The sequence below is a fragment of the Siniperca chuatsi genome, linkage group LG3 (assembly GCF_020085105.1).
Source record: "Siniperca chuatsi isolate FFG_IHB_CAS linkage group LG3, ASM2008510v1, whole genome shotgun sequence".
In the NCBI taxonomy this organism is placed as follows: domain Eukaryota; kingdom Metazoa; phylum Chordata; class Actinopteri; order Centrarchiformes; family Sinipercidae; genus Siniperca; species Siniperca chuatsi.
Window position 1 is genome coordinate 33,333,180 of NC_058044.1, and position 24,559 is coordinate 33,357,738.

At 39.1% G+C, this 24,559-nt stretch overlaps 1 protein-coding gene across 10 annotated transcripts in view; it reads left to right on the forward strand.

The window, feature by feature from the left end:
• The window catches only part of LOC122870684 (teneurin-3), a 422,149-nt gene that overhangs the window by 118,272 nt on the left and 279,318 nt on the right, over positions 1-24,559 (forward strand). For 9 of the 10 annotated variants that reach the window (XM_044185050.1, XM_044185062.1, XM_044185096.1 and 6 more), the window contains exons 3-6: positions 3,690-3,930; positions 6,543-6,663; positions 9,920-9,990; positions 13,325-13,612. In XM_044185050.1, coding sequence (XP_044040985.1) covers positions 3,828-3,930; positions 6,543-6,663; positions 9,920-9,990; positions 13,325-13,612 — 583 coding nt within the window. In that variant the 5' untranslated portion in view covers positions 3,690-3,827. The remainder of the gene's footprint in view (positions 1-3,689; positions 3,931-6,542; positions 6,664-9,919; positions 9,991-13,324; positions 13,613-24,559) is intronic. The other variant, XM_044185057.1, reaches the window with a different exon arrangement.

The following is a 24,559-nucleotide window of genomic DNA, read 5'->3' on the forward strand; positions in this document are numbered from 1 at the left end:
TTGTCTGGCAGATGTTGAAGGACCTCAGCCTCCTCAGAAAATAGAGGCGGCTCAACAATGTCCACACTGACCCCGTGGATGGAAACTGTGGTCACTGGTGCCTTGGCCCTGTTAGGTCTACAACCAGCTCCTTAGATTTTGTTGCATTGAGCTGCAGATGGTTCTGCTCATAGCATGAGACAAAGTTCCCCACCACAGCCCTGTACTCAGTCTCATCACCACTGCTGATACATCCCACCACAGAATCGTGCATTATTTTTAACAGAGATGGCATTCACCCCAGTCGACAGGGCACCCATGCCCTAGCTGAAAACATTGTTCATGCTATCTCCACTGCCATACGCACATAACAAATCATTCCTGCAGCACACCTGGACACACCACTGGAACTCTTCCTCACTGCCACTGACATTCTACATCTCGCTCACTAGCTCCACCCACTGGCGTACAAAGCCATCTCCTCCAAGCGCTGTTTCATATAGTTTTGAATCAGAAAGAATCAGAAATACTTTATTGATCCTTATTGATCCAGCTCACTATCACGTCAGTGCACACAGGAATAGAGTTGAAAAGTTAAATTTAATATCTTTTTAAGACCTTTTTAAAGACCCTTTCTATACATTTTAAGACCTCATCGCCACTTCGAGTTGAATGAAATGAGTGACTAACCCAATGCAAGGTTTATTAGAAAGAGTAATATCAGTATCAATACTCTTACAGGTTCTTTTTCATTACTAACGAATTGGGCCACAGCATCCTGTTAGATAACAGAATAAGTGGGAGGGCACTAGGTGGGGATATCTGGTACAGCCTTAGAATGGTTTTCATCTTACCTGTTGAATAGGATGTTCTGTGTCTCTGTAAACAACTATGTCCCTTCATTTTCTTCTGTTAAATACGGTGTGCCTCAGGGGTTGTTTTGGGACCAATTTTATTTTCTTTATAAATGGGCACATTATTCATAGACATAGTGTCTTTTTTCATTTTTATGCTGATGATACGCAGATGTACCTGCCCATTAGATCCACAGACCCTGGAATGCTGAGTTCACTTAACAACTGCTTCTGTGATGTCAAAAACTGGATGTCAAAAAAATTTCCTTGAGCTGAACTCAAGCAAAACAGAGATCCTTGTCACTGGGTCCCAGCACATGGCAAAATCAATTCTGCCATCTGCTGGTTCCCTGTTGCAACCCTGTTGGATCAAGCCTGTTGCAAGGAATCTTGACATCTAGTTTGATAATTTAATTTAAGTTTTGAGCAGCACACCATAAAGCTTGTGCAATCATGTTTTTATCTTCTTAGAAATATATTAAAAATACGATCTAACGTAATTTTAAAGACATTTTACACACATTCATCTCATCACGCCTGGATTACTGCAATAGCCTTTTTTACTTGCCTAAACGTAAAAATCTATTGATTGACTCCAGACTGTACAGAACTCAGAACCAAGAAACATGATCACATAACTCCTGTTTTAGCCTTGTTACACTGGTTCCCAGTATGTTTTAGAATAGATTTTAAGATTTTACTGATTACTTTTAAGGCACTTAATGGCCTCTGTCCCTGCTATATCTCTGACCTCATTGTACCGTACGCGGTGGCACATACTTTGAGATCCTCGGACAGAGGTCTTTTGTCTCTTCCAGAGACCCGACTAAAAACTAAAGGGGACAGAGTGTTTGCAGTCAGGGCCCCGAGGCTCTGAAACAGCTTGCCCGAGGACATCAGGTCAGCTTGAGTCAGTGATCTCTTCTTAGTCGCTTCGTAAAACGTACTTTTATCAGAGAGCCTTTTCCAGATTTCACTTGAGTTTTAATTTTCTTTCTACTGTCTTTTACTTACTTAAAAATGTTTTTCTTTTTTATCTGTTTTCTTTTAAAACCAGATGGTTTTATGACTTTGGTGTTTTGTTTTGCTGCCTTTGTGAAACACTTTATAACATGAATTTCGAAAAGTGCTCTATAAATAAAGATGATTATTATTATTATTATTATTATTATTATTATCATCATCATTTGCAGGACACCACCACGACAGCCAGTGGTGGAATGATGACATGTGGCTAAACATGTAATCACTGGTCAGATTTGGCAGGTGCCCAGAGAAAACTATGGATTCCGATTTTGTCTTTGCATACACAGACTCAACATAAATTTTGGTGGACTCTGATTGGCATAATCGGGAGTCATTACCGCCGATGTGAATAACAGTCTTACTATAGTTACGCTTATCCTTAGCCAGCAGTATTAAATAGGATTCAGTGTCGCCCACTCAGGCCCCAGAAATACATTTGACCATGGTCGCTGGTGTTGCTAACTTCACATTTCTCAAAATAGAGCTGCCAATTATAGGCTGACATTTTTTCAGGAATCCTGTGTGTCACAGGAATCCCGTGACGCACAGTCAATTTCACTATTCATCACTGGACTGGGACAGGACAGGAAAAAAAATCAACAGGAGCGGGCAGCACCGGGAGTCATAGGTCCGTTTTTATATATAGTTCTAATATGAAAAAACGCTATTTTCTGATTTTTTTTTTTAACGGTAATGGGAAGAGAAGGGAGTCATTCTTCTGGGATTGGGACGGGACAGGTTTTTTTTTTACTTTGTCATGGGATCAAAACGGGACAGGAGTATTTTTGTGGTATTGTGATGGGACATGAGTGAAAATCCACTCCTGTGTCACCCTCTACTGCCAATAATCAGTTGAACTGGTTGGTGGTGAACCCTGGGCTTCTGTCTAGGGCTATGCTTTCCTCGGATAGTCACCCAGCCTCCCTGGGAGAGCTAACAGGAACTACCTCTGGTCGGTCTGCACCGGCTACTGGGGGCTGGCTAACTACAGCAGCTAACGATTGAGTTTCCATGGTGCACAGCCACGTTTCCAATTCACTAAGCCTCGCCTCCAACACAGCAAATAAACTACATTTATTACATATACACTACCATTATCACTAAAGGAGGCAGAGGAATAGCTAAACATTTGACACACTGAGCAAGAGAGAGCAGGAGAGTGAGAGGGATAGAGCGAAACCATCGCTAACTGCTAAGCTAAAGTACAGTAGGTAGGAGAACTGCTGAAAGTCGCTACAGGAAGGAAAGAGCTGTAGCGACTTTCAGCAGGGAAAGTGCTTAAGCAGACCTAGTGTAATTTTATATGTAAAGCAGATAATTAGCAGCTGTAATGAAGAATCTAACAAAAGTAACTGAGTTGAGCTTAAGCAGCAAAAATAAGCAACCAGTAACACAGAAGCACTTGCAACCGGAAATGGGACAATACGCTTATCGTAGCACGTCAACAAACTGGATGTGTGCAGCTCACAGAATGTGTGTCTTTGGTATCCCTGTTAACCAATATCCATGTTAACCAATAAGAGTGAACAAAACAACTGAGCGTGTTGCTGCTCATGAGTTTTAGTGCAGATCACACAAAAATACACACGATAAACACTCTGTAGATGGTGATTTTTGAATTTTGAATTTTTGAATCAAGATGGTGATTTTTCAATCAATCATTGTGTGCTCCACAGGAGCACAATGTATACACTGTTGTTCTTGTTAATTAACATACAGTCACATCTACTTTAAAATGTAACAGTCACTGTAGGATGAGGCCTTGTTGTTACATCACTCATTCTTTGACTTTGTCATTGACTACCCCTTTTTGTGTCTGTGTGTTTGCAGGTGGAGTCCAACAACCCGTCACTCTCTGTCTGGCTCTCTCTCTCTGTGTCTTCATCTTATATCTCTCTGTGTCTTTCTTTCTCTCTCTCTCTGTCTGTCTGTCTTTCTGTCTATGCAGCTGAACAGCAGCATGCCTGTATGTTTGTCAGCAGCACAAGCAGAAGCATTATGGAAGTGAAAGAGCGACGTCCATACTGCTCACTCTCCAAGAGCCGCAAGGACAAGGAGGGACCGTACACTGGTGAGATAGCTCAGTTAGCTCAATCATTCATATATTCATTAATTTATTTGCTCACTTATTTGTGCCTTCGTTCATTTATTAGTTGAGTCAGTCAGTGAGTTAGTCATCCTGTTTGCATTCAAAGATCCTTTGCTGGCCTTAAATTTAGGGAGAATTCGGCCCTGGCGTTTTTGGCCCAGACCAACCCCCCACAATCGGTCGAACCCCACCCACCAGTACACCATCCTTGTGGTCGCTGTAGATGTTGAAGCAACTGCTGCAGACCCTGCATTAAACATATCTGTGATTTTTGCACATTTGGCGGCATCTGCATCTAGATCCATAATTATTTTGGCCCGCAGCTTTTCCGCACCTTGCTTCTTTCGTTTTTGCTCATCCATCTTGGCAACTGACAATGACACCCTCCTTTCTCCACAGATGTTTGGCTCTGAGCCACAGCATCTGACACAAGAAACAGAGAGGACAGAGGGGGGGGGGCAGTAAGAGATGTGATTGGGTGAGCCTAGTGTCATTATAGAAAATGAACCAAAAATTAAAATAATGTCGGCCCCAAGGTGCGTCGGCCCACTGGGAAAATGCCCGGTAGCCCAGCGCTGATTAACAGATATACTGTATGTTCTTAAATATAAATTTTATATTAAACCTTCCAGTAGTTAATGTACAATGTGTTGACTGCTGCTGCTATTATCATAAGAGCCTCCTATTGACAAACAAAGTGTTTATCAAAGTGCATCATTTTAATGATATCAGAGGTGGACCACACTGATTAGAGATGATCACATTATTAATTAAAGACCAATATATTATCCATATACCTACAAACCAGTATGCATTTACAAACTTTTCACAGCCAATGAAATCATGACCAGTTTAGGATTCATAGCACTGCTGCATAGTAAAAGAAAATTCAAAAATTCATACAACCATGGGTCTTATTCAGTTTTGGCCATCATTGCTATCATCAAAGCCAAAATCATTACCGCAACTGTCCACTGTAAACATCCATCACAGTTTACAGACCACCTTCCTGTTTCAACTTTCTACTGTACTTGCCATTATTACCAACATTTTGAGTGCACTCATTTTTGGTTTTACCTTGAAATAAAGTGTTCAGATAATCTGCCCTAAACTACTGGCTTTTCTTCTTTCTTTTTTTTTTACACGGTTCTTGCTACATCTGAATTAATGAGTTTGGTGAGTAAACTGTTATCAGAACTGATAGAAATGGTAACCAAAACTACGAAAATAAGACAGAAGATTGTTTAAAAATCAATAAAAACACATTCATTAGGAGAGACATACTGTAAGCATCATGCAGGTAATGCTGTAAAGATGCATTACAGTGACAGTCATCGTCAAGCATGTGTGTCTGTGTCAAGTGGCAGTGGGGGTCAACTGATGTGTTAGCAAAGTTAAAGGGCCAAAAAAGTTGACATGAGAAAGGTCCTGGGTGATTTTTCCAGCTGGTCTGAGGCTGTTCTCAGTCCAGCTGTTGAGAAAACAGTCCTCCATAGAGCAACCTACAACTATGGAGCTGATCACCAACTCACCAGAATATTGGCTTTCAGGGCTTCACTGCATTTCGGACACCAGAATAGTTTGTGTTGCAGACCAGATGAAGAAGGCAAGAATCATCCTGCTTGCAGCCAGTGAAACTGTCTCCTTAACAAGTGTTCTGCTGCTATAAATTATGTCCACACGTCAGAGGACCATTTACCTGCCCTCATAGACACAAATCATATTTGTGTTGGGTGTGAATAATGACTGAAGCTGTATTGATATCTTGGGTAGCTCCAAAAATATTGTGGTGGCATTTTCCAAATAAATTTGCAGCTCCTCCTGATCATTGCTCAATTCCTTCTTGTCAGGCATTTGGATGATGTGGTTGTGACAGGCACTGGCCACACAGTTGATGGTTTATAGTACAAGCAGAGGCATGGAGCTGATCTGTTTCTGTAGGGCTCCACATCTGCAGGTAGTCAGTGTCTGCAGCTTTTCCTGCACTGACCAAGAGAGTTACTGAGAGATGATTCTCCATAAAGACTCCATTAAGATGGAACTTAGGGCCACAGGTCCAAAGTCACTGAACTCTTTAGGATATGTTGTTTTTTTTAAAGGTGTAATGATACATGATGTTTTCCTTGCTGTAGTAGTGGTGTGCTTCTCCAGTGATTGCTGTAAAATGGGCTTACAGTACACACACTATGTGTTTAGAATTGACACACCTATTTTGTCAGGACCATTATGTAAGTTTAGGGGGTAAAAGATAACCTGACTGTTCTCCCAGCAGACTCCACTGGCACTGTCTCACCTTCATGTATTTATCTACCTTACTGAAATCTGAGGTCTGACTTTAACTTGGGACATTTGAGGATCGTGAGATCACACCAGTGGAAAAAAAGAGATCAAATTAACATATTGTACTGCAAACTCTGAGGTCTTATGACTATGAATATAATCTATGAATATAATTTAAACAGAAATGGAAATTTCAGCCACAACAGGATCTAAACAATGTATTTTAAGGGCTTTTAGGTTTTTGTCTGTGAATGTCTGTGAATGATTTTGTGCCCACATATGTGTTTGTCTGTTCATGTATGTGTATCTGCTAGGTTCATCAGGGGACAGTGAAGACTGTGCTGTTGGCTCCCAGGGACTCCGGGTACCCACTCAGAAGTCCTACTCCTCCAGTGAAACACTCAAGGCATTCGACCAGCACCAAGACCAGACCAGGTTAGATGTGGGGTTATACACATTACAATGTTCCATTTTGTCTAACACAATGGATAATATAAGATCTGTGTCATAGTGTGTATTGTGTAAAGCACCAAAATGTGTCTACAAATTACATTGTCTTGAGTAGACATATATTTACAAATATTATTTGATCTACAATAGGTTTGGTACAGTCACATCTTTGCTGATAATTTCAGAGAGGAACTTGAGAGGATTGAAGTAATTATTACTAGATCAAACATGTCATATTGATTGACAGTTTTAGGTTAGTCAGTAGGTTAGTTGCCTAAGGTACGGTAGGAATTAATCATGTATGGTAACAATTTATTTGAAGGGGTGTGCATAAGACTGACATGACATCGTCATTACCATGACATGGCACCTGTCATGAACATGAAGGAGTCTTTCTGAAGGTTTATGACTGTTGCCACTAAGTGTCATTTGGTCAATTATGTCACATTTAATGCAAAGTTTACATTGTTTGAGATGTCTTTGTTATGACAACTTGACATTAACCAAGATAAAAAAGTGTTTGTAATGACAACTTGACATTAACCAAGACAAAAATGTCTTTGTTATGACAAAAATGTCCTTGTCATGACAACTTGACATTAATCAAGACAACATAACCTGTCAATGTCTTTGTTAAGGCAATTTGACACTACCAAGAAAACATAACCTGTCATAAACATGACATAGCAGGCCTAATTATCAAACTTAAAGAAACTAATTAGCCTATGTGTTAACATTACATTATACTGGTGGCTATTTTGACCGGGAATACAGTACCGAGGTGGTTTTCTTGCTGGGTGTGGCTTCTGGCACCCCGGGAAATGAAAATCAGTGCTGAGCACATGCGTTATACGTCAGAATAGCAGAGGCAAAATAGTGCAAAATGATTGTGTATGCTACTTCCATGTGTTCTTGAAAAAATATCTAATAATAGTTTTGAATGTGTTTATTTCAAACCAATACCATCTGACTATATCCATGTAATGTCAGACCACAAATGTTTTGCTTCCTTCATTGTGGTTTTATGTTTGTGTGCTAGGCACCCATTTGACTAGAGCATGTAATTTTTGTTGTTTGCTAGTTAACTGTTCAGTATGTATGCAAATGACATAAAAGCAGATGGTACTGACTATAAATGTGACCCAGGTTGTTATGTTTAAGAAAGAGAAGAAAGTGAACAATCCAGCAGACTGTTAAAAGAACAAGATGCATTCTGTTTACTTTTCCAAACACAGCTGGACTTAATGTCCCACTTAATTTCTTGCTCCTCCTATTTTTTAGCTATTAAGCTTTTAAGCCATGATTGACCAGGAATTTTCCACTTTCCTGCAGCATATATTCTTTTTTTATTGATATTTATGGTGTAATCAGTATTATTTTTCCTATTACCACACAATGACTATAATATGTCTGACACAATAGTCCATCCATCCATCCATTTTCTTCCGCTTATCCGGGGCCGGGTCGCGGGGGCAGCAGTCTAAGCAGGGACTCCCAGACTTCCTTCGCTCCAGACACTTCCTCCAGCTCCTCCGGGGGGATCCCGAGGCGTTCCCAGGCCAGCCGAGAGACATAGTCCCTCCAGCGTGTCCTGGGTCTTCCCCGGGGCCGCCTCCCGGTGGGACATGCCCAGAACACCTTCCGAGGGAGGCGTCCAGGAGGCATCCGGATCAGATGCCCTAGCCACCTCAGCTGGCTCCTCTCGACGTGGAGGAGCAGCGGCTCTACTCGAGCTCCCCGTGTGACTGAGCTCCTCACCCTATCTCTAAGGGAGCGCCCAGCCACTCGGCGGAGGAAGCCCATTTCGGCCGCTTGTATCCGCGATCTTGTCCTTTCGGTCACTACCCAGAGCTCATGACCATAGGTGAGGGCAGGAGCGTAGATTGACCGGTAAATCGAGAGCTTTGTCTTTCGACTCAGCTCCTTCTTCACCACAACGGTCCGATACAGCGCCCGCATCACTGCAGACGCTGTACCGATCCGCCTGTCAATCTCACGCTCCATCCGTCCCTCACTCGTGAACAAGACCCGAGATACTTGAACTCCTCCACTTGAGGCAAGGACTCCCCACCTACCCGAAGAGAGCAAACCACCTTTTTCCGGTCAAGAACCATGGCCTCAGATTTGGAAGAGCTGATTCTCATCCCAGCTGCTTCACACTCGGCTGCAAACCGTCCCAGTGCATGCTGCAGGTCCTGGTTTGAAGAAGCCATCAGAACGACATCATCTGCAAACAGCAGAGATGAGATCCTGTGGTTCCCAAACCGGACACCCTCCGGCCCCTGACTGCGCCTAGAAATTCTGTCCATATAAATTATGAACAGAACCGGTGACAAAGGGCAGCCCTGGCGGAGTCCAACATGCACCGGGAACAGGTCTGACTTACTGCCGGCAATGCGAACACAGCTCCTGCTCCGGTTATACAGGGACCGGACAGCCCTTAGCAAAGGGCCCCGGACCCCATACTCCCAGAGCACTCCCCACAAAGCGCCCCGGGGCACACGGTCGAATGCCTTCTCCAGATCCACAAAGCACATGTGGACTGGTTGGGCAAACTCCCATGAACCCTCGAGCACCCGATGGAGAGTATAGAGCTGGTCCAGTGTTCCACGACCGGGACGAAAACCACTCTGCTCCTCCTGAATCCGAGGTTCGACTATCGGACGAATTCTCCTGACACAATAGTGTTCCTGATTAATAGCAATGATCAATTGTTTCTTGGCCATCTTCTCAGATTGCTTACTGTAACTCACTCTAATTTCACTTTGTGGCCTCTACACTGTTTTGTGCCAAATCTTCCCACTCACTGGAGTTTCAAGATGCTCCCAACACCCATCACTCTACCACAGTGCATCCCACATTACTATGAGCAAGTGACCGGTGTCATAATTGAGTTTCTGTTACTTTTTCTATTAATTAATCATTTTTAATTAAGTATTCTATTGTATACAAGCAGGGCAATACTCGATGAGGTGTACAGTTATTGAACAGTTACACCCTCTGTAGAAACAAACACTACTGGCAGTGATCAGCCTTGGCATTGTTTTTACTGTATTTTTTGACAACAAAACACACCCTATCCTGTCTGATCCCTAATGGTACTTTAAATTGATTTTGGTACCTGTGAACCCAACAAAAGGACAAAACAAAGGTGTGCAATGAGTTTCACTGGATTTATTCTGAAGGGCTATCCTTTATGATAGTAACACAACTGACGACTTTTGTCTTTGGTTGTTGACAGATTATTGTACGGGACGACCAAGGGACACAAGGACATGGTTCACCGTGAACAGGATGATTATAACAGACAAGGTGAGAGTCCACACACACACAGATGCACAGATACGTATGCTGCCCTTGGCTCCTCTGTTATCTGTGCGCACTTAAGGCAACAATACTCAAAATTGTGTATTTTAAACTAAGTAGGTGTTCTGTTGGTACCCCTTGAAATGTCTTGTTGATTGCTTCTCTGAGTTTTTTTTTTAACTGTAAATTTATCATGTTTATAATGCTCAGTTCTGAATGGTTGTGAATTGTTTTGTCCCAGATGACTTTCCAAATATGGATTTCTTTCTTTTGGCATTTCTTTAATGTGTGATTTTCATGTCATTCATTGACACATGCTTTTAATGCTGACCAATCCTGTATTAATGTAACTCCAAGCCTTCCAACCCATACAACCACATAGGTCATTTGTTCTTACCCTCTAATACGACCCACAGGAGCGATTCCTAAATTAGTGCCCCTACTGGTGGCCGTTGAGGACGGCCTGTAAAGTGAGGACGAGCTGCAAGCATACGTTACGTCAATTACATGACTTAAGTCACTTGATGTTAAACGTGTGGTTAACATTGTGAAATGGTCACAGTTTGGTTAGGTTTAGGCAAAAAAAAAACTACTTGGTTAGGCTTAGGAAAAGATCGTGGTTTGGCTTAAAATAAGTATGTTACGTAAATTACGCAACTAATGTAATTCAATCCTAATTAACACATTAATGGTCTAAATATGGATGGATACAGGTTAGATAAGGGAGTGGAAAGAGATGTCAATGGTATGTTAAATAGAAAGTATGTCTGATGATGGCTATAATGAACCATTGAAAGTGACACTTCAAGTATTGGGAAAGAGAAAATGGTTTAAAAAAATAGCACATTAAAAGGAAAAAATGCTTAATCACAGAGTGCATCCATTGTTCTCCAGCTCCAATTAATACAGCGTCAATATTTGAGAAGTGAAAAAATCATAATTACTCAATCATCTTATCGCCTTCGTTTTCACTGCTGGCTTAATAGGAGCTCATTTAAAATTAATATAACTTTTAATTGAACGGCAGCACTCGTTATCTCTTGTTGTGCCATTAATTACAGAAAGCTTTTATAATTTCCCTTTTCATTTGCTGATTAAAGATGAAGAGGCTCACACTGAGATTTTGCAGATGATTTATTGGTCTTCTTTTCATTTAAATTTTAAAGGATTATCACATGTGTTATTTGTACCTGATTTCAGCCCATTTCCAGTTGATGTGAAAGAGTTAATCCATTAAACAACCCTCATTATGTTATGAGTATATAATGCTAACAAGTAAAAGATTTGTATTATAGATATATCTGCCAATTTCAGTCTTACCTTATTGCAGCTGTTTTCTGTTTTCAACTCATGACTTGCATTTGCAATATTTATTATTACTTATTTAAAATCATCACAGCATTATTGCACTCTATTACATTACATTCATAATCACAATATGGTAAACAATATCATTGACAATATACTGTATTTACAAAAATATAATAAATATATAATATAATATAAATATTTTACTGCACAAACAATTGATGTGAAACAGTTATGTTCTATGTCATTGTTGTTTTTGCTTCTCATTTCATTTTCATTTTATTTTTCATTTATGTGTTTACACATGAAACTTCCCAGTTACACCCAGGAGAATAGTAATAATGTTCATGAATGCATATTTTTGTGGAAATAGATGAAAATGTCTGTTTAGATTAAGGTCTCTCAATTAATAACCAGTGTTGTATAGATTAATTCTATGTCATTAATCAGCCAGAGTCTCATCATGACACTAATCTTTGAATAGTGGAGGTCCTCCCATAGCTGAGGGTATGACATTGAGTTGGCTGGTTGATTACTGGTTCCTCGGAAACCTTCAATAGTCCAATAGTCCAAGGTGGCTGTGCCTCTCTTAGTTATGAAAATGCTGACCTTTTGAAGATATAACATATTCTTTTTTTTTTTTTGCATCACTGTCTTGGTTTTATATTTGTTTTAGCCTTGATCATTCACACTTTTTTTTTTGTCTACAGTAAGATTTATTTATTGAATATGTTATATAATTTATATACTGTGCAAATGGAATCTGTGTGCATTTTGTACAAATTATTAAATATTAAAGATGTACATCCTAATGTGAGTTGCACCACCTTCATAGTTTCATAGCTTAAAGCTCTTGTAATCTGCCTCTTCTCTTGTAATGACTAAATGAGATTTAAGGGATCTAGTCAATAAGTATTCACCTTCTCTGTCTGGTTTGTCTACTGGGTTTCTGCTTTTATTTTCTATGGCTATAATTGCCTTTTTGTCTTTTAGTATTGTCTTAAAGAAATAATAATGTATTTTAGATTTTGTTCTATTTAATGATTTTCTTTTTAATCATTGTCCTGCCTGACAGCATTGCCATAGTTTTTCACAGTCTCATAACCTGGGTCAGGTTTGACTCTTCACACTGAGCCAAGGCTTTTCTTCATGGAGACAGAGTGATTCTATACTGCAAGAGTCAGGCTCTCTGTACAGGTTGCAGCTGCTGTCAGTGTGTGTTTTCCTTTCTTACCTGAGATCCTTCTCTCCCACTTGGCACACTTCTTTGCTACATACTCACACACACTCAAATGCAAGACCGGGTGTATCTGTGGTTAGGCTATTTTATGGGGTCATTAATATTTGACACAGTTAGTCAATTAATCAGTTAGTCGATCAACAGAAAATTAATTAAGCCAAATATTATCTGGTTGCAGCTTCACAAATGTGAGGATTTACATTTTTGTGTTTGTTTTATAACACTGTATGTTGAATATCTTTGGTTTATGATTGTTGGTCAGACAAAACAAGCAAGTTGAAGATGTCACCTTGGCTTCTGGGAAATTGTGATGGGCATTTCTAACCACTTAATTTAGAGCCAGACAATGAACTATGTTATATATAAATGAGTTATGAGATGAGAAGAGAACATGAACATAACAGTGATTTAAAAAAAAAAAATAATTGAACAATGTAGAATCAATTGAAACTATGATAGTTCTTCAGCTTGGACCTTACTATTTTTACAAAGCTGAAGGTGATTTCATGTGTGTAAACTATTTTTCATTAAAGGGGGAGTCCAAGTGAGTTTTTTTGTCAGGCCTTTAAGTGTCATATTTTAATGAAAATGTAAAGGTAGATATCTATTAAATGTCTGATTTTTAACTTATTATGAAGTTGGTATAAAACATGAATATACAACAACATGCAATTCCTACTATCTATTGTAATTAACAATAATTTGAACTGAAACATGTACTTTTACAGAGTCACCACTATGTATAATAACATATTCAAATTTCAAAACAATTTCAAATTCTCCATCTTTCAGGTCAACATTTCAGTCTTCGTCAGTTGGGAGTCTGCGAGCCGCCGTCGCGCCGTGGCCTGGCGTTCTGCTCCGAGATGGGCCTCCCTCACCGCGGTTTCTCAGTTGGTACCACCCAGGACCTCGATGCCGATAGTCAGGCTGTGATGTCACCAGAGCGCGCCATGCGGCTGTGGGGCCGCGGTGGTCTGGGTAAATCATCCGGGAGGAGTTCCTGCCTGTCCAGCCGCTCCAACTCAGTGCTAACTCTTACCGACACCGAGCATGAGAACAAGTCAGACAGCGACAATGGTAGGACATCATCTCAGCTTTTTTCTCTCTACTTGGTTTTCTTTCCCTCTCTTTGTCCAAACCCTCACCTAATAGATGTTGTTTTTAACTGTTTGTATTTATTAAATTTAGAGGCGTGGTCCATGATTAATTTTTGTCTACTAATGACTGCCAACTTCTGCTCAATCACACACAGAAACACTCTTCTATATTTACTCATTCTGATTGATTTCTAACTTTTCAGTCTTGATCGTGGTCTTTCAAAAGTGTGCATATATGATTGTGAATTATGCTAATTTTTGATAGGATAGGTACACACGTGTCCAGCCAGCTCTAATGTCCAGCTGCATCTCAACTTTATTTGCAAGTTTCTCTCTGATTCTACACACTTGTAGTTGATGCCTCAGACACTCCCATGGCCTGTCTTGACACTGATAAGATTCAACTAAGTTCTAAGGAAAATATGTTGTCTGGAATCACATTTTAATACTGAGATTCAATTCTTGATCAAGAAAATGACAAGATATATATAAAAAGGAAAATCAGCCATGTGCAACTTTCATGTTCTGCTGTGACTTTGCTGGTGGTGCTTGTGGTGTGTGTGTGTGAGAGGGAAAGAGGGTGTTTTGTTGACTGTTTTGTTCTGCCCTTGCTGAATTTTGTCATCTCAGTGTTGTCTAAAGACATTAACTACAGTAGTGGTAGTTACAGTAATGTCTACAGTAGCTATAATAGTGGTAGTTAATGTCAGTGTGTTTTTTTTTTTTAATGAGGAAACATTTCAACAATTATACAATTGTGTGAGAGGAAACAAAAAAGTAACACAAAGTCCATAGATGTACTGCATGTTCTGATTATACACAACTTGCTTTGATGATTTCAGTGTTGGTCAAAGCAATACAATGCAGTATGTGCCAGTGCCAGCAGCTCTTTAGCCAGAAACGTACTATTATCAGTAATTTATTTTTCTTTTCTCTTTTTTCTATTCCTTTCTATTTGAGGCGGCTGTGGCTAAGGAGGTAGAGCAGGTCATCCACTAATGGCAGGGTTGGCGGTTCGCTCACTGGCTCCTCATGTCCACATATTACAGTGTCCTTGAGCAAGACACTGAACTCCAAGTTGGGCTGTCACAATCATGAAGTTTTAGTTGACGATTAATTATCGGTAACACTTTATTTTAAGGTGGGTTAATAAGACTGACATGACACCGTCATATCCATGACATGACACCTGTCATGAACATGAAGAAGTCTTTTATGAAAGTTTATGACTGTTGTCATTAAGTGTCATTCAGTCAGTTATGTCACTTTTAATGCAAAGTTGACATTGTTTGAGATGTCTTTGTTATGACAACTTGACATTAATCAAGAAAACATAACCATAAACATTTCACAGCAGGCCTAATTATCTGGCTTAAAGAAACTATTTAGCTTTATGTGGTAACTTTACATTATACTGTCATATGTGGTTGGTTTTGACATTGGCTGTCATGAGACCATTATAATTGTGTCATGAATAATTACCTTGACCTCAAGTAACGTGGAACCATTTGAACTTGTCATAAAGATGTCAGTAAGTTTTATTACACTGCCAAATGCTTCTATAACAGTGTCATGAATAATTCCCACTTTTGTCTTGATTAATGTCAAGTTGTCATAAAAAAGACATCTCAAACAACGTCAATTTTGCATTAAAAGTGACATAATTGACCGAATGACACTTCATAAGCCTTCATAAAAACTCATGTCATGGTTATGACAGTATCATGTCAGTCTTATGAACCCACCTTCAAATAAAGCATTACCTAATTATCACAAAAATAATTGCAATTAATGATTTAATTGTCTTCTACTGTTTTATGCCACAGAGGTGCTGATGTGTTTGGGTTTGCAACTAGGCCTGAATCCATTCATTTCAATTGCTGCTCATGAAAATTATGCAGTAGTTGGCAAAGGAGTGTCAGTTGATCTTCAAGTAGTTGTTTCAGTTCTGAAACAATGTTTCACCTCTAGCTCTGCTGCACAGATTTATTTTAAATAGCTTGTTCTGAAACTGTTGTGCAGGCCTATCTAATGTAACGAAAAAGTAGTTTTAGATAGTTAATAATGTAGAAGGACACTTGATTTTGTCTTCAAAAGTTAATATGCAACAGGTAAATACAAACCCATGTTTCCATCCAAGCATTTTTATGCAAATTGTCTAATTAGAAAAACAAGATGGAAATGATCAAATTCGACAAAACTTTCACAATATCTCAAACGGTTTTACACTTGACAGATCTGCCGTTTGGTCCGATTAAATTACACAAAAAGTCTGAACTGGGTTTAAACATACTGAAATTAAGCAGCAAAGGACTGTCTATAACTGATCTCCGGCATAACTTTCCCCAGAGCTGTCAAACGCACTGCCGCAGCCGTAGGGGAGACTCTCCACTATAAATAAAGCGACCCGTTATTGGCACCTCTCTGTCATCTTGCTTCAGAAAGCAAAACATATCACCATATGAGCTGAAACAAAATAGCCTACCCAATAGCAGTAAGGTCTAGATAGCCAAGCTCTTTTATTCCATGTTTTTTTTTCTGAAAATGGAATCTTGTGCTCAGGTAAACTGTTTATTTGCCTCAACCCTGCTGATGAAAATCAATCTTCAATCAATCGTGTTATCCAAAACTACACGTGTTTCTTATGTTATATCCTCATAGCTCACATCGACTCCTCCTGTAGATTAAAGCAAAATGGTTTATTAATCCTCTTTCCCTCATACAAAAATAAACTTTAAAAGAAAAATATATTTGGACAGAAAACGCCGCCGTTTATCTCTGTATATCCAAAAGTCCACAACATGGTGGGAAAACTGCAGCTCCACTCTGCACCTGCAGCTACTCACTGCCCTAAAGTGTCGTTAAGTGTTGGCAATCGGTCCTGAAGGGACATCTGTTTCTTTAGTTTGCATTACAGGTAACAAACAAATACAGTAATTATTCAGAGCAGGCCTGGATTAAACATAATATATTAAGAATAGAAGCAAATATGACTAAATATCAACATGTAAATAATAATAAATAATATTGGACTGCGAAATTTCTCTTGATTGTGGAATTCAACAATTATGCAAAATGATTGCGGTCAGCTCAAGTAATCACAATCAGGCGATCATGTAATAATTGTGACAGGCCTAACCCCAAGTTGCTCCTGATGGGCAGGCCAGCACCTGGCATGGCAGCTCTGCCACCTTCGGTGCATGAGTGTGTGTGTGAATGGGTGACTGAGAGGCAAAATGTAAAGTGCTTTGTCTCTTAAGGTAGAAAAGCAATATATGCACTCCATTTACCATTTGGTCTTAAAAATAATAAAGCATTCTTACCAATGAAGCAATGAAGCATTTATTTAAATCAGTAAAATAAATTAAACAGCCAAAAGGGGGAGAAAAAAGAAAACAAATGTAGATCTCTCACATTGATATTTACTATATTTGTACACCCTCACTCAATGTCCTTTCTGGTGGTGGGAATTTTGGAAGGAGGCTGGTACAGTAGTTGGGGACAGCAAAACACAAAAGAATGTCCTGCTAATTAATTTAATTAATGATCACAATTTAGCTGAGCAGTCATTTCTTTTTTGTCCTTCCTGTGCACATATGTGTGTTTCTGGGTCAGTGTGCACTTGTGATCATACATGTATGCACAAAATTACATATGTGCACATATCTTTGTAAAGTAGTTCTTTGTGTGCCTGTTTATGCATTTTTGTGTAAATGTGTTTGTGTGTGTGTGTGTGTGTGTGTACATGTGATGTATTATCCTCAAGGTAGTTTTCCCTAACAGGTGTGGATTTCACACTTAATAACAGCCTTGTTTTTGATTTCACACACAGACACACACACACACACACACAATCAGAAATTCACAGTATTTTCATTAAGCTAGACAAACACACACACACACACAGTGGGATTTTATTAAGAGATGTGATGTTGTAATTACCAGTGAGATAAAGTGCTGAATCATTGTATTTCCTTTATTAAGTTTGATAATGTTTTTATTAAATGGCATTATGCTGTGGATGTCAGTGCTCTGGAGGAAACACTTCCCATCTCTAAAAGTGAGTAGTCGTCAAGTTTTCAAAGGCTAATTGACTCTTTATAATGCAGCTGTGCCTGTGTGTGTGTGTGTGTGTGTGTGTGTGTGTGTATGTAGCTCTCATTTGTGTGTGTGTGTGTGTGTGTGTGTGTGTAGTGTGGAGATGAAGTGGTTCAAATGCTAACACATGGTCAGTTGTGGCTTTGGACCATTTTAATCACTGGTAATATACTTTTTGTGTCCCATGATAGTGGTGGCTGGGTCACTGTTGGGATGGCGATTAACCCTGATGAAAGCATCATAACCGAAAATGTCTGGTGGATAAAGCATGGTGTGCTGAAGCAGAGTTGTGTGATGTGTTTTATTTTGATGTGTTAAGGGCTTGCATTGAAGCTCATACTGGTCTTCACCTTGCTGTGTGTGCATTCTCAAAGTAAGAAATTGTTGGATCATTATTGGACAAAAATACTGTTTACATAGTAGTGTTACAAAGAAATTCTGCTGAAGTGTTGTGTGAAATTTGTGTTGACATGAGCGGACCTCAGTTAATGGCTAAATCATGAATGTTATGAAAGGTAATACTACCACAAAACACTAAAGCCAATGTTTAACACTTTGTAACTGGAGGCCAGAACATGCCACATCTACATGAGGACAGTCAGTCAGAATAGAATTGCAAAACAAAGATATCATGGCCCTTTTCCACTGCAAAAACCTTTCCAGGAATCCAGGAACGTTTGGCTGCAAGGATCTGATTCCAGATGTAGTTCCTGGGCTTTAGTTTCATGAATCTCCAAAAATTCCCTGTTCCCTTCCTCAGGATAGTGTTCTCAGATGACCCAGGAACTATTGGGGTGAAGTTTGTAGGGCTGAATATCATTGATTGGTTAAACACAAGCCCTGAGACTACAACACATGTACAACATTAATTCAGACTCCAGCAGTCCTAATGCTCAAGTATGAGAGTTAGGACTTGAGATGAGGATTTTTTGTTATGTTATTGATGTGAAATATGTTCTGTAGAAAACTGGTCTAAAAAGAGCAAAGTAAGTTGGCTAAAGAGAGATGAATGAGAAAGAGAACTGAAACTTAATTTGAAAATTGTTTAAATGGGCTTGCATATCGAGTAACAAGAAATTGCCAGACAACACTCAGCAGATTGTCCCTGCTTTGGAGACAGGCATTTATTTTTTCTGGCATTAATGTGTCTTTACTCCTCTGCACATCTCCTTTCCAACATTCATTCAAACATTACATGGTTGTGCAACAGTAAACTAAAAAGAACAACATGGTGACTCAGTGTTGTCTTGTGATGTGCAAAAATCCCATCTAAAACAAAGGCGAAATCTTAACATTTCTTCAGATCCAGGGGAAATTCAAGCACAAATGTGCCAATTAAATCCTGATGTCATTTCTGAGTTTAGTTCATGGAGCTTCTTAATTCCTGAGAAAATTTAGTCAAAAAGGGTTGATAGTGTGAATGCATTTAGGCAAGCCTGTAACATAAAGAACAGTTTGTACTTGATCTTGTCCAGGCTTGAGTACTGTGTCAGCATCCAAACAGCCGTACCTACTGAACCCTATAGATTTACATTTGCAAAATAAACTCAGACCCAACAACATAAACCTGTTGAATTGACCTTCATCCTTTGCTTTTCTATATTCAATCTGGTATTGAGTTTTGTTGAGAGGCTACTTTGAGAGTAAACATATGTGGTGAGACACTACTCAGCAGCCACCTCACCTTCACCTCTTCTATTGAGCTGCTCTTCACCCTCTGAATGGAGCTAGCTGATAGTTTTGTTATTGTATTGTAAATGGCAGACGATGCATCGCCTCCATTGAGACACCTATTATTGCTCCGTCCCTTGATATTGACCCTGGTGCACAGCAGAAATTGAGTGTGTTTGAGTATGCATGGCGACGTAAACTAACTTCTGTGATTCTATTAACGGCTTTGTTGCAAGGGGTAGCGAGAGAAATAATATATAACAGTGAGGGAAAGTAGAAAGGGAGAAGAAAGCAAAAGAAATCTGAGAGGAGGAGAAGAAAACGCAAAGCAGTTCAATAGATATATACTAATTCAAAAGAGAAGCAGGGAAAGTCGAGAAAAAAATGCAGAACTGGGAAAGGGAAAAGGCTCTCTGGTCTAATATTTCCTCTCAGGAGAAAAAATAATGCAGGGATGTCTGCCTGGCTCCCCAGTGGACACACACACAGGCACAGACAAAAATGTAAAATCTCACCAAGAGAAAATATCAGCCATTGGAGCAAAGCTAGACAGATGTCTAGTTTTGTGCCATAGTAAGGAGCTTAAAATATATTCGCTGACCACCCCTGCCCAATCTATTTAAGTTTAAATGTGGCAGGTGTGTGTGTTTATGGTGTGTAAGGGGAACAAGGTAAAAAGGATAAACTGAGTGAGAAAGACAATGTGATGGAATTAGGGAACAAAGAACAACAAAGAACAAAAAGTAAAGATTGAATAGGAGAGATGGAAGCAGATGGCAGATAGAGAGGAAGACGGGTGTATCTCGTCTTTGCTAACCAGATTACTTTATTGTGTCAACAAAACACTTAATCCATTTCTATCTCTAAGCTGCTTAACACTATAACCTTAGGTGATATACAGACACACACACACACACACACATGCCTTCTCTTTGCAATCAGTTGCAAATTACAGTCAGGGATCTCATGCAAAAATGACCCAAAATCCAAAAGGGGATTGGTTCAGATACCCAAATTTATCCAACAAGTACTACAAAGCTCAACCTCAACATAATCTTAAACCTTGTGATTTGATGTTTTAGACCTTTGGTTGATCTGAAATTGACTTATCTCCTAATGTTGATATATACAGACATGCGCTTTTTTAAAAAGAAATCACATTTTGCAATGCAAACCCTGCCTACTTTTTGTGCTACTTTTAAAACATGCACCATAGTTGTACAAGTTAAAGGCTGCACATGAGATGGGACTCACGTTCCTGTCTTACAGCCTACAGAGACTTTTCGGGATTTAATTGACAGAAGAACAGAATATCTAACTTCTACTTATTCTCCAGTCACGATTATTGTCAGTTTCTCTGAAAGTGCAACACTCTCATTTTACTGCTGAATTACATACTCACCCTGAAACAACATAAATAACGAGCTTTGTGAAATCTGGAGATATTGTTGGATTATTTATGAGAAAATAAATCAGCCATATTTCTCACGGTGTCTCCATGGCTAGCTGTGTCCACTCTTACTGTCTCTCTGTCTCTCCCTTTCTCCTATTCAGTATCTCAATCTATGTCTCAAACCTTTTGATTTCACTACTTTTATCATTTCTAAGTGGGGAATAGTGGCCTCTGCACTGTAAGAGAGAGGATAGAGTGATTATCTAAGTACTGTTATTATTAAGCCAATCACTGGACACAAGTTGGCAGGATCTTTAGAAATCATCACATCTCTTAAAAGGGATGAACAATGGTCACAGCTGATGCACTCTGTGAGGCTGTATAAGTGGCATAATTTGATCTACAGTGTGGCAATTAAATATTCTCATCCCTATGTCGTTAATTGTATTAGAAATGGTCATTCAGGCTCCATGAGCTGAACTTGGAGAATGATAGTTTTAGCTCCATGTATACAGCCATGTAAAAGACAAATATATTGGTCATTTCAAATGACACACTCACAACATATTTACTCATGCTCTTGCAAAAGAACTTCATATATTAGATAGTTATTCAGTACAGCACACACACAAACATGTACAAATGCACACATACACACGTCAGGGTAGAGGAAGAGAGAACAGATGTGACTGCTGGAGAAGACAGATCACTGCAATAACCAAGGTACATATGTAAGTATAGAGAAATTATACATGCACATTCACCAAGATTAATTTGAAGACATCCACACTGTAGTGTTGATACATGATTCTTGATTGTTTTTGGACAGCTGGTGCTGTAAGTTTAATACAAAACAGCCTTAAGGAATAAATAAGGTATAATCTCTCTTGTTTTCACAGCAAGAAGGTGTGGAGAGTAGCAGTGAGTATGTTTGTTACACAAAGACTGCAGTTACTAACTACAGATGTATTTCAGGCTCATCTTTCACGCTCTTCCAAGAACTAGTTGATTGTGTGTGCATATGTGTGTGTGCCAGTGGAGAGAGGTCACGTGTCAAAAGTTTTCCACTAGCAAATGAAATGTACTTGAGTTCACATGATGCACGCTCCTCTCATACACTCACACACAGCCTTGGTGCCAGTCATATTCAATAGCAATCTAGTGCTGACCAGAGAAATCAATGAATAACAGACTAACTGACTAGAGGGTTTAACTTTGGCGCCGCTAACATGGAGAAGACGCTTCATTCCATCAAGTGGCTAACATTAAATCATTAACCATACAGCATTGCTCTCTCACTCCCTTTTCCCCTCATTTTCGCTCTTTTCATCCTCCCTTCTTCACGTCTCTCATTTTCAGGACAAAAAGTATACTGTGTCATCAATTTAGACATTTTAATAATAGCATTGTAATAATATTGTTTGAACTTGTCCAATGTAATAAAGTAAGAATAGGCAGACTGATGTGCTGTATACTATTATGATTTGATTATTTTACACCCCTGGAAATCTACTGTACAACACTTTCAGGGGAAAATGCAAAGAATCAATCAATTCAAACTAATCTTGAGAGTTTTGTGGGTTATTACAATACTAATAGTCATTAATCTATCAGATGCTACAAGGACACAAGCAACACATCTTCCATTTTCCTACCCTTACCTCACCTCCTCTCTTCTCCTCTCTTCTTCCTCTGTTCACTTGTGTTTCTCAGAACCCATTTAGGCAGAATCCATTACCAGAAGTGCAGAGGGAGAAGGAGTGAGAGAGGAATAGAGAGAGAGAAGATACAGGGAGTTTTCAGCCTAATAAATTCTACAGCAGGGTTTCCTGGTTTCACAGAGTCCTGGGACCTGATAGATGATGGCCTTTTTACTTGTGGTGACAGGCAAGGCTTTCACTGCAGCTCTGTAGAAACCTCATACAGTAACTCAGTTTAGCTTTACAGTAACTTTAGTTTTTCTCTGTGTTTTGCCCAAACTACTTTACTTTATCTCTTGTATGCAGAGAGCATGCTGAACTCGAAATATTTGGAATTTAAATGTTGCCATGCTTTTCAGCAACGATAGAACATATCAGGATTTCTGTCCTAAAAAGGCATCCCATCCTCACTGGGAAACTTTCACTCTGTTTTCTCACATTAAAGTATAGTCTCTCCACACTAGAAATGAAAGATTGAAAATTAAGAGTGAAATCCAAAAGTGCCCTGTCCAGAGAAAACTAAGTCTGGTTTGAAATGGGATATACAACAACTGGGATATAAGACACCGAGATCTATTACAGTCCTACATTTCCAGCAGGTCTCTAAGGTCCTCTGATCAGGGTTTGTTGGTTGTTCCTTGATCTAGGCTTAAAACTAAAGGGGACTGTCCTTTTTTATAATATTATTAACAGAGACCCAAAAGCTCCCACCAAGAGCAAGCAGTTTGGCAACAGTGGCAAGGAAAAACTTCCTTTTAAGAGGCAGAAACCTCAAGCAGAACCAGACTCAGGGTGGGTGGCCATCTACTGCTGCCGTGTTGGGTAGAGAGAGAGAGAGGGGGAGAGAGAGAATATATATTAATTACATGCTTTGGCAATGTTAACATCTGTTTCCCATGCCAATAGAGCCCAATTAAATTGGAAGAATGTAATTGAATTGAGAGAGAGAGAGAGAGAGAGAGCAAGAGAGAGAGAGAGAAGAATACAGTGCACAATACAAATTCCACATAGGATTTTAAAATAATAATAATGCAATGGTAGTGGTAATATTAATAAAACAATAATAGGAATAATAATAATAGGAATAATAATGATAATAATAGTAATAATACTAATAATAATAATTGTAGCATGGTTGTTGAGCAGGAACATGGGAGCGGTAGGAGGCCCACAATCATAGATCCAAACTCTGCAGCTCCAGATGCAGAAATACCTGCTGAAAGCAACATAAGGAGAGAGGAGAGAGATAAGAACGCACAAAACTACGGGAGAAAGAAGATGTCGAGTTAGTAACATGTATTAATGGGATAAGAATGCACACAGACGGAGAGGGAGAAGAGGAGAGAGGAGAGAGGTGCGTCTCTTAGGCCTATAGCAGCATAATTCTCCTAAACTTTGGAACTTAAGATCTGTTGACACTGTGGACACCTTTAAAAAGCAGCTCAAGACCCATTTGTTTAGACTTGCCTTTGTGCAATTGTTCTGTTTATTTCTATTTTATGGTTTCTATTGTATGTATGTTGGTTGCCTTATTTCTTTTGTGAAGCATTTTGTGATGTCTCTGCTCTTGAAAAGTGCTACATAAATAAAGTTATTTACTCACTTACATATGAAATGCAGCACATCATTTGTGTTATTGTTAGTTGTATAGTGGCACTCAAAGATCTTGACTGTCAAGTTTTGATGAAACTAGAGCTGAAAGGATAAGTTGATTGATCGATTAGTCATTCGACAGAAGATTAATCGGCAACTATTTTGATTATCAATTGATATTTTTTAAGTCATTTCTCAAGCAAATATGCCAAACATTCCTTAGATCAAGCTACTCCTTTGTCTCGTAAAATGAATATCTCTGAGTTTTGGACTGTTGGTAGAACATAACAAGCAATTTGAAGACATCACCTTTGGCTCTGGGAAATGACACCAATATTGTACACCATTTTATGTATTTTACGCATTTTACAGACTAAACAAATAACTGATTAATCAAAACAATTATTGGCAGATAAATTGATAATGGAAAAAAGTTTTATTTTAATACATGTTAATGGTTTAGAGTTTTTTT